At 44.2% G+C, this 10868-nt stretch overlaps 1 protein-coding gene across 1 annotated transcript; it reads left to right on the top strand.

Annotated features, from left to right (window-relative positions):
• The first annotated feature begins 721 nt into the window (after positions 1–721).
• LOC141098039 (uncharacterized) lies at positions 722–5283 on the top strand. Its single transcript, XM_073585631.1, has 4 exons — positions 722–737; positions 2320–2415; positions 3908–4061; positions 4151–5283. The coding sequence occupies exons 3-4, from the start codon at positions 3919–3921 to the stop codon at positions 4692–4694; spliced, it is 687 nt and encodes a 228-aa protein (XP_073441732.1). The 5' UTR covers positions 722–737; positions 2320–2415; positions 3908–3918; the 3' UTR covers positions 4695–5283.
• The last annotated feature ends 5585 nt before the right edge of the window (positions 5284–10868 follow it).

A 10868-nucleotide genomic window follows, 5' to 3' on the forward strand; every position in this document is an offset into this window, starting at 1 on the left:
GTACCTCTGAAGTAGCATCTTTGTAGTGTATTTTTAGATCATGGATTTGGCTGCAGCAAATCCAGCTCAGAATTCTCGTGCGTTACATGTAAATTTGGATGCAAATTTGCTCCTGAATTGCTGTCAATTTCACCCTTAGTATTGTAAATGGAGATCACGGAAGGAAAACTTTATCCAAATTTGCGAGTTAGACTATGCTCACACATTCAGTATTATACGTCAGTATTTATAAGCCAAAATCAGGAGCGAAACAGAGGAAAAGTATAATATAAACACATCACCACTCCAGGTTTTGGCTTACAAATATAGATTTATTTTTTTAGATGACCAAAAATATTCACTATTCTGAAAAAAAATAAATAAATTACATTTAAAAACCTACACTGACCCCCTGGAATTTAGAAAAAAGGCACTCACCTCAGGTAGTCCGGTGGACTTTCCTACTGATAGCCCCTGATTGTGCAGTGACAATATTGGACCGCCAGCATAGTTTCAGCAAAGACTTGAGAGCACTAGGCAGGAAGATGATTTTGGTTCCATTGCTTATATACTGTATTTACCTCTTCATGTTAAAGTCAATCTGTCCTAGGTATTTGCTATCCCATCTGTGAGCAGTATAATGTAGGGGCAGAGATCCCGATTCCAGCAATGTTTCTGTACTTTACAGCTTTCTGTAATTTTGATAATATCCTTATTTCCTTTTCTGCAGATCTAGCTGTTATCTCGGAGGCAATTGAGTAAGTCCACAGTTTTCTGCTAACATTTTGAAGGGGAGTGCTACTGCACCCTGGTTTGGGAAACATTGTAGTGGATGGATAATTTGACCTCTCACTGTATCATACTATGAAGGTATCACAATGTATTCACTCTTCCTTCAGCTCTCACACGTCCTGATGGTTTCCATACTTGTGATCTGACTATAAAATGATCCTCCCTGGTGGCTATACTCCACCTGGTTATCTAACCCTGACACGTCCTTGTCCGTGCTCTATGGCTGGGCTAGTAGCGTATCAGCAGTGCTTTCTACTTTCATTCTGAATTTTTAGTCTCAGAAGGAGTCTTAGGGGGGCAGAGACAGCGAATGGGGTCCCAGGCAGCACACGGGGGCACCAGGCAGCATACAGGGGCCCCAGGCAGTGCACAGGGTTCCAGACAGCGCACAGGGGGAGAGAGACAGCACGCAAGGGGGGGATGAGAGCGCACAGGGGCCCTGTGTGCTGTGTCTCTGCCCCCCTGTGCACTGTTTCCGTCCCACTGTGCACTGTTTGGGACCCCCTGCGCGATGTCTGGGGCCTCGTTCTTGAGTATATCACTCAATCCTGTGCGATGCCTGGGACCCTGTGTGCTGCCTTGGGCTCCTGTGTGCTGCCTGGGGCCCTGTGCACTGCCTGGAGCCCTGTGCGCTGCCTGGGGCCCCATTCGCTGTCTCTGCCTCCCTCCCCGTGCTGCCTGGGAACCCGTTTTTGATGGTTCTCAAAAGCGTAAAAAATCTGATCTACAGAAGCTGGGGTATATTTTGGCCCAGAGGGGTATAAACTGGCCTAGGCCAATTTATACTCCGGGGTATAGTTTGGCCTAGGCCACTTTAAACCCCGGGTATATTCTGGGCAGGGGGTTAATCTGGCCTGTTACACCAGGTCCTCCAGCTTACCCAGATCCAGGTGTAAAATGAAACGACTTGTCTAGGACTTATATTGATGACCTATTCGTAGCTAGATGACTAATATTAAATTGGTGGGGGACAGACTTGTTGAGGATGCCTAGAATCGGACCCAATCAAACTGATATTGAAGACCTATTCTAAGGATAGATTATTAATATGCAAGCCCTGGATAACCTCTTTAATTATGTAATGATGTGAGTGCACCCTACTCGTGTATCTGTATGAGCATTTATAGTCATATCTGTCTATAAGTAGTTATTGATCCACTGCAGATCAGCATCAAAATCTTCATATAATGTGTATTGCAAAAGGGGGACTTCAGGGTAAAAATCCACACAATAAATTGACAGGGTGGATCGCATGGCCAGAATATAATTGAATAGGACAGGTGTATTATACCTGCAGCTCACACATTTGGTCCCAACATGTTTCTGTAGGTGTGACGTCACCAGCTGCACTTACAGTACCACCCGATGCAGAAGTGAGTGAAGCTGGTTTAACCCTTTAATTACTAAACTATACTCAATCCTACTCTACCATAGTACAAGGTGAAACCGCAATTAAGTATTTTAATAACGTTACTGAAATTGTTGTATTTTGGAAGATCTTTGCAAATATTTAGCAGGTATATACTAAGCAGTGTCTTCTTATTCCAGGGCATTGCTGTTCTGCAGATGATCTACTGATATCACCATTGTCCTCAGAGGGGTCCCTGATTGTCTCCTCTCATCTGGTGCAGCTCTTGCAGGCAGGTAATGCATGGCTGGTGTAAGTAGCCTGGATGGCTTGTGTTAGGTGACATGGAGAGGAGCCACCTGTAACAAATATCCATCTTAGGCTGGTTTCACACTAGCGTTTTTTAGCGCTACACTTCGTGCGTGTCCATGTGCATGCATCCTGCGCCCCTATCTTTAACATGGCGGGCACATGGTCTAGCGTATGCACGCGTTCGTATGCGTTTTCGTGCGCATGTTTTTTTTTTAGTGAGCGCCTAGGCGCGCCGGACGCAACCTGTTGCATTTTTGGTCCGTCCGACCTGTCTCAAAAAAACACTTGCGCATGGAATGCGCAAAAAAAATCACATTATAGTCTATGGGAATACACTGCATTTAAAATCGCATGCTTTTTAAAGAGTTAACATGGCTAGAAACTGGTTAAAACGCATGCACCTAATAAAAGCAAACGCATACAAAACGCTTGATGCGTTTTTTGCATGCGATTCTATTGCGCACGAAGCGCAGCTCTAAAAAACGCTAGTGTGAAACTAGCCTTACTGTGACTCAATGCTTTCAGCTGCATTATCTGCATGTCTACAGCAAGTCGGATTCACATACAGATGGCAGAGTTAGGCCGGAGTCACACTGGCGAGGAATACGGCCGAGTGAGAGGCGCTAAAAGCACGCATTAGACACGGACCAATGATTCTCTATGGGGTCACTCGCACCAGGCGTATATTTCTCATCCGTATCCTACGCTCCGTGCCACTCGCAGCATGCTGTGATTGTCAGCGTACTACGCCCATGCAAGTCTATGGGTGCGCAAAAAATACGGATTACACACGGACCACACATGTGACCTGCGTGCAATACGCAGGTCTTTTGGCTGGTGACAGGAAATGGGCCAATCCATCATCAGGAAGCCTAGACATGCAAATGAGCTCAAAAAGCGCTCCAGACATCCAGGAAGTACGCCTCCACGGAGTACAGCAGCAGCATGGCGTCCACGTACATAAATGTGGAGATGCTCATTGTCCTGGTGCAGGAGCGTCCCGAAATATGGGACCCACGCGATGCAAATTATGCTAACCGGACAAGAAAGGAGGCGTCATGGAGGCGCATCTGTCGCCAGATGTACCATGACTTTGGTGACCGACCACGTGATGAGCAGCATAAAATTCGTAAGTGCAACGCAAAACATCATTAACCTTAGCGCGCAAGAAAAAAGGAATCTAGAATCAGCCCCCCCCCCCTCCTGTGCATGTACTTTTAGCCTCATGAGGCCGTTACATTTGGATGTGACACGTGGCTTCACACAGCCATAATTTGGGGTTAGGCCACAAGCTCCTCATCCTCCTAGCCAAACAAATTATTTTAAGTGTAGCTAATGAGACCCTGTGTATCTGCCCATTTACATATGCCACCATGGGTAGAAAGCACGCGCCAGAAGGCCCCATGCCTAGACTACTGGTAGAAAATGTGACCTCTCAAATATGTGAATTTTACAATATTTCCTGTCACATTGCAGTGGAAGATGTGATGAAACACTGGCGAAGCATCCGGGACCAGTTCCGCCGGGAACGCCAGCAGCGGTCCAGGAGTGGGGATGCTGGATATGTAAAAAGGAAGTATATATACTATGACCGGCTGAACTTCCTCGCCCCAATTCTGGATCTGAGACCGTAAGTACATACCTCACACCACATTACACAAATACGTTACAGGGACAAAAATATTGATGTATTTTTGGCTCTGTTCTATTTCATAACAGAACTCAATCCAACCTTACGGATCGAGGAACGGCCTCAGAGGCAGAGCCCATTATAGATCCTGTAGGGGATGAGGTGGCTGGCCCATCTTCTCCCCCTACAAGAAGGATGGCTGAAGATGAGGCATCACAGGACAACACAATGGCTGGCCTACACACAACACCACCAGGACGGTCTGCTGCTGCCCCATCACCCATCCTGGAAGAGCCGGGCAACTTGAGCAGCAGCCCAACTGCCCAGATAAGGGCCTCCCCACAGGCTGCTCTTACATCACGGCGAACAAGAAGAAGGCGACAGGTCACTATTCAAGAGAGCAGGACCAATGTGGACACAAGGGTGCTCAATTATTTATCTAGAGTAACTACAGATGATGGGGAGGAGGCCTATGCACGTAGCCTCACCCTTTATCTCCGTGCCCTTACCCGTGAGGTCAGGCTCCGTATTAGGGGATGTATTCAGATCCTGCTTGATGCAAGCACCCCCCCAATACCCCATATGAGGTTTTTGAATTTCTGGAGAGGTGGCAGCTCTCACCACGAAATCTAATGCGCATGAGACCATCCACACAGATGCTTGCTCAAGCAGGGTCCGAACAGCCCCTAATACGTGGGCCAACACCTCAACCCCTTCCTCCCCCTACCCAACCTTCTATTCCGCAGCCCCAAATGTCAGCCTCAAGCCAACCCCACCAATATGGCCACTTGTACCCACCCAGTGTTGGAGGCTGGTCCCAACCTGGTTGGGGACGATCTGGCTATCTTGGTGGGTATGAGCCACGTGCCTACCAGAGCCAACAAAAAGCCCCTCACCATCATCATTACTCTGGCCAGTATCCCCAACAGTCCCAGGAGGCAGGACAATTCCAGCATCATGGGCAACAGTATGGCCCCACACAGGGCGATGTTGGCCACAGTGTCCAGCAGCACCCACAGGCCATTCTTCCATGTTCCCCTTCCCCAACCTATGAGGATTTATGATTCTGATGGCGGGAGATGTCCAGTGTGTTTTAACTGGTGCTCCAAATAGAAAGGAAAAAACAGGTGTTCTCCATCACCAACATTTTGTACAGAATTTAACATTCTCATTTTTAAACAATGTTTTCCAAACATATGAAACAATCCATCATGACAGGCAAGGCTACCTCACGCCTTTGAGACAGATATTACATGTGTGTACAAAAGAGAATATTTCAACGCGCTATACTGTAAAATGAAAGGATAAAAAGACACTACTCACTTGCTAATGCCTAGGAAAGGCGTGCTGGCCTTAGTGAAGTAGTCACATTTTTTGGTAGCAATTTCTAGTAAAACTATTCAAGGCGACCAGCATTCAGAATATCACGCTCTCTCTATGTCTTATCAAGTGAGTGTTGTTTTTTCATCCTTTCAAGTATAGCATGGTTAAATATTCTCTGTTCTACAGACAGGTAATATCTGTGTGAAAGCTGTGAGGTAGCCTTGCCTGTCATGGTGGAATCTTTCTATGATTGGAAAACATTATGAGAAATGTGAGTGTTATCTTATTGACTTTATTTTGGTGATGGAGCTCACCTTTTTTTTGGCAAATCTAGTTTAATCTTGTCATGCAGCAATGTTGTTATTGCCTAATCTTTTTTTGTGTTTTGTTATGTAATGTTACTTTTCAAAAAAGTTAAAGAAGGCACAAAGGGTCATTTTGCCCATTGCCAAAATGTTCTTATGGCAATATTATGTTTGCCTTTAAGCAAACCAAAAAAAAAAAGGCAAAACTAAAAATTTGTCTACTCTAGTTAACGTCTGTGTGATTTTTCACAATCCCTCACAACATACAATAACCAATGCAATGAAACACTCATAGAATCATAAGGGGTGGAGTAATATATATTTAGACACAATTAAAGAAACAAATTATAACATAGACACAGCATTCTCTTGCCAAGAAGTTGCCCCCTCAGGTGAGATAAAGTAATTAGTGAAAATATCACGCACTTTTAGGCCAGAGAGCGGTCTACGTTGAGGGTTCATAGGTGGTCTCACCCTGCGCACATTGTCCAGCCTACGCACAACACCATCAGAGGAGGAACAATCATGTATCCTGGTGAAGTTATGCAGAACAACACAGGCTTTCACAACTTCATTCACATTTTGCTCACTCAACTGAATGGCAGACTGGAGTACCCGCCATTTGGCACAAAGAATCCCAAAGGAACACTCCACCAGTCGCCTATCACGTGATAGGCACAAGTTAAAAATTCTGCGCCTGTGGTCAAGGTTGCGCCGGGGATATGGCCTCATGACATTGCACGATAAGTGAAAGGCCTCATCTGCCACAAGGACATAAGGGACTGATTCTTCAGGAGAGCCTGGTAGCTGGCGTGGTGGTGGTAGATCCAACTGGTTGGTGCGTAGCCACCGAGCCATTATGGAAGTATTGAAGACTCTAGAGTCTCCCGTCCTTCCATAGGCCCCAATGTCAACAATTATAAACTTGTATTGAGGGTCTACAAGAGCGAACAATACAACAGAAAAGTATTGCTTATAATTGAAGAATTGGGAGCCAGAGTTCGGCGGCTTACGCACCCTGATATGTTTGCCATCCAGGGCCCCAATACAATTTGGAAACTGGCAGTCCTCCTCAAAGTCCCTTGATATCCTCAACCAGTCTTCCATCCTGGGCTCGGGCATGACCACTTGATGGAGTCTTGTCCAGATTTCTGTACATGTAGACCTCACTATGCCTGAAATGGTTGATTTTCCAATGAGAAACTCATGGCGGAGGGCGGCATAAGACAGGCCAGTGGACAGGAAGCTGTAGAACAACAGAAATTGTTAAGTTTAGAATGCCTAAAGTCCAAAAAAATCAGTTACACGCCGACCAAACTTGGTAGGAATTGAGATAGAATAACACACACATATTTGGTGGCACAATGACTAAGTGATATGCAGGACATATTAGATCTAACATTCTGGTGTGTCAGTTGAAACATATTTGGAGTAAGATGAGGGCATTAAACTTTGTCCAAGAAGGCCAAAAAACATAATTTAGCACACACATTATGAACATAGAGAATGTGTTTGTGTAGTACACACCATATTGTGAGTAGAAGGTGCTCCTCTGCAGATATCGCTTTGCGCATCCTTGTGTCCTGAAAGGTTATCCCAGGGCGCACTGTCTCCAAGAGTCGATCAAATGTGGAAATGCTCATGCGACAGTACTGGTAAAATTTCTCTGGATGCTCCCGCAGAGAAGAATAGAGGCGGTGAAAATGACCTCTTGTGAGTCGTTGCCTCAAAAGTGGATATACCCACATGCGTCTCCTCCTCCGCGGATCCACTATCACTAGGTATGGTTGCCCAAAGCGCCGTGACAAAAGCCAGGTAAAGAGAACCTGCTCAGTTGTTTTGAATCTCAGACCCTCTGCCATGTTGCACAAAGAACACCAACACACCTCGTGAAAGCAAGGTCACAAATGGACAGAATGGAGGCAGCCACCTGTTTCAGAGTGTATAAATAGGGTGCAGGCTAATAATTTAAATTGTTTGCAGGCCTCAAAACCGTTAAATGTCCATTTTGCAAGGCTGCGAGAAAATCTCGCCATACGGATTGCATATGGATGCCACACGGATTACATACGGATGCAGACATGCGCAAAATACGTGACCTCACCTGGCTTACGGATGACCTACGGAGCACTATTTATGGGTCATTCATCCGTATTCCGCATGTAAACTACGGACCATATTTTGCGCAGGTTAGTGTGACTCCAGCCTTAGTGTTTCTGTCCATCAGCGACAGCACACATCAGATGCCATATGTCAGAGTTATTACAGAGATCTCTAATAAAACTGTATAAATCATTTTATTTCTTGCCGAATGTCAAAAGTTGTCACTGGAGGGGATCACAAAAATCCCACCACTGCAATCAGTTGGTCACAGATATCATTAAATCAAAAATTGTGATCCATGCCACTATATTGTGTTTACCAGAACAATTTAAACCAGGCTGTACCACTATGCCTACTTTTATTATTAAAGATGCAGGGTGGCTAAATACGAACACAACAAATGGGGCTAATGATCTTTTTACTCTTAGACCTGTGACGGGGACAAGGGGGCATCCTCTACGTCTGGAGGAAAGAAGGTTTAAGCAAACTCACAGACGCGGATTCTTTACTGTAAGAGCAGTGAGACTATGGAACTCTCTGAAATATGATGTAATGAGTGATTCACTACTAAAATTTAAGAAGGGACTGGATGCCTTTCTTGAAAAGTATAATATTACAGGGTATATACACTAGTCTCCTTAATATTGCGTTGATCCAGGGAGCTAGTCTGATTGCCGTATGTGGAGTCGGGAAGGAATTTTTTTCCCCAATGTGAAGCTTACTGTTGCCACATGGGTTTTTTTTGCCTTCCTCTGGATCAACATGTTAGGGCAAGTTAGGATAGGATATGGGTTGAACTAGATGGACTTAAAGTCTCCCTTCAACCTTAATAACTATGTTACTATGTTACTATTGAAGTCCATAATATCATTACATACCATGGTCAAATTTATAATGTTTGAAGAGAAGAGAGAGAGGATTCAAAAAGATATAAATAAACTGGATCAGTGGGCATCAACTAACAGAATGGTTTTTAACAGGGAAAAATGCAAAGTACTACATCTGGGCAATAAAAATGAAAAAAGCAAATACAGAATGGGAGGAATAGGGCTAAGCAACAGAACATGTGAAAAAGACTTGGGTATACTAATAGATCATAAACTGAACATGATTCAACAGTGTGATGCAGGAGCAAAAAAGGAAAATGCAATTTTGGGATGTATTAACAGAAGCATTCAGTCTAGACCACGTGAAGTCATCATTGCCCTCTACTCCTCTTTGGTCAGACCTCATCTGGAATACTGTGTCTAGTTTTGGGCACCACATTTTAAAAAAGACATCAACAAGCGATCAAGTTCAGAGAAGAGGGGCCAGAATGGTGACCGGTCTGCAAAGCATGTCCTATGAGGAACAGTTACAGGATTTGGGAATGTTTAGCTTGCAAAAAAGAAGACTGAGAGGAGACTTAATAGCTGTCTACAGATATCTCAAGGGCTGTCACATTGTAGAAGGATCATCTTTAGGCCAGGGTCAGACATGCGAGAAACTTGCACGAGTCTCGCATGTCAATACCGGGCACTGCCGCCAGCACTCGGGAACGGAGCGTGCGGTTGCATAGAAATAAATGCAGTCACACGCTTCGGTCCCGAGTGCCGGCGGCAGTGACGGGTATTGACATGTGAGATTCGCATGTCAGACCCTGGCCTTATTCTCATTTGCACAAGGAAAGACTCGAAGCAATGGGATGAAACTGAATGGGAGGAGACACAGATTAGATATTAGAAAAAACTTTCACAGTTAGGGTGATCAATGAGTGGAACAAGCTGCCACGAGGGGTGGTGAGTTCTATTTCCATGGAAGTCTTCAAACAGAGACTGGGAAAAAATACCGTGTGCACAACTGTGGTGGTGCCGAGGTAGGTTCCCAAACGATATGTAGTATAATGAAAACCTGGAACACAGCGTCCAGGAGAACCAGGCTTGCGCTTTCCCTGCCAGACAGATAAGACTTAATTGCGCTCCAGCAGCACACTGACATTTGGCTTTACAGGGACATACAAAAAGCGCCCTCCAATCTAAGTACAGACAATCTTTGAGCACATAACTGATGAATGTCTGCACTGACCGAAACGTTTTGTTTGGTACTACAAATAAACTGTTCCATTCAAGCATTTAAGTTGAGTGCCAGGTTTTCATTATACTTCAAACAGAGGCTGGACAGACATCTGTCTGGGATGATTTAGCGAATCCTGCTTTGAGCAGGGGGTTGGACCAGATGTCCCAAGAGGTCCCTTCCAACTCTACCATTCTATGATTCACACACAAAACAAATATAAGGGGATATATACAGCTCTGGCAAAAATTAAGAGACCACTTTCAAATGTTCAGTTTGTCTGATTTTTCTCTTTATAGGTATATTTTTGAGTAAAATGTAAATTGTTCTTTTAGTCTACAAACTTCTTACAACATGTCTCTGAATTTCCAAGCAATAAATTTTGTTTGTTTTTTCTGCCACAGAAAAATAGTCAATTTAAAAAACAAAAAAAAAACCCAGTGCTTTCAGACCTCAAATAATGCAAAAAAAACAAGTTCGTAATCATTTAGAAACAAAAATACTAATGTTTTAACTCAGAAATAGTTCTGAAATCAATATTTTGTGGAATAACCATGAGTTTTAAAAACTGCTTTCATGCATCTTTGCTTGCTTGCCACCAGTCTTTCACAGTTTCTGGTGCAAAAATTTAAGCAGTTCTTCTTTGATGGCTTGTGACTATCCATCATCCTTCTTGATTACATTCCAAAGGTTTTCAATGGGGTTCAGGTCTGGGGAATGGGCTGCCCATGACAGGGTTTTGATGTGGTGGTCTCAATTTTTGCCAGACCTGTATAAAATCCGGAAAGGTAGGCAGTGCTTATAAAAAAAATATACAAAATGGAAGCAAAACAATATGGTGCATACAATTAGATGGTATAAAAAAGGATAACGAAAGAAAAATACTAAATCTGATGTTGTAGGAATGGCTCTTAGGCTATGTGCACACGTTGGGGATGCTCCTGCGGATTTTTCCTCACAAAATCCGCAGCTGTTGGCAGAAAACGCAGGTGCGTTTTTGCTGCGGATTTGATGCGGTTTTTCA

This window comes from Dendrobates tinctorius, unplaced genomic scaffold (genome assembly GCF_039654945.1).
Source record: "Dendrobates tinctorius isolate UK_male_01 unplaced genomic scaffold, ASM3965494v1 ptg000086l, whole genome shotgun sequence".
Classification (NCBI taxonomy): domain Eukaryota; kingdom Metazoa; phylum Chordata; class Amphibia; order Anura; family Dendrobatidae; genus Dendrobates; species Dendrobates tinctorius.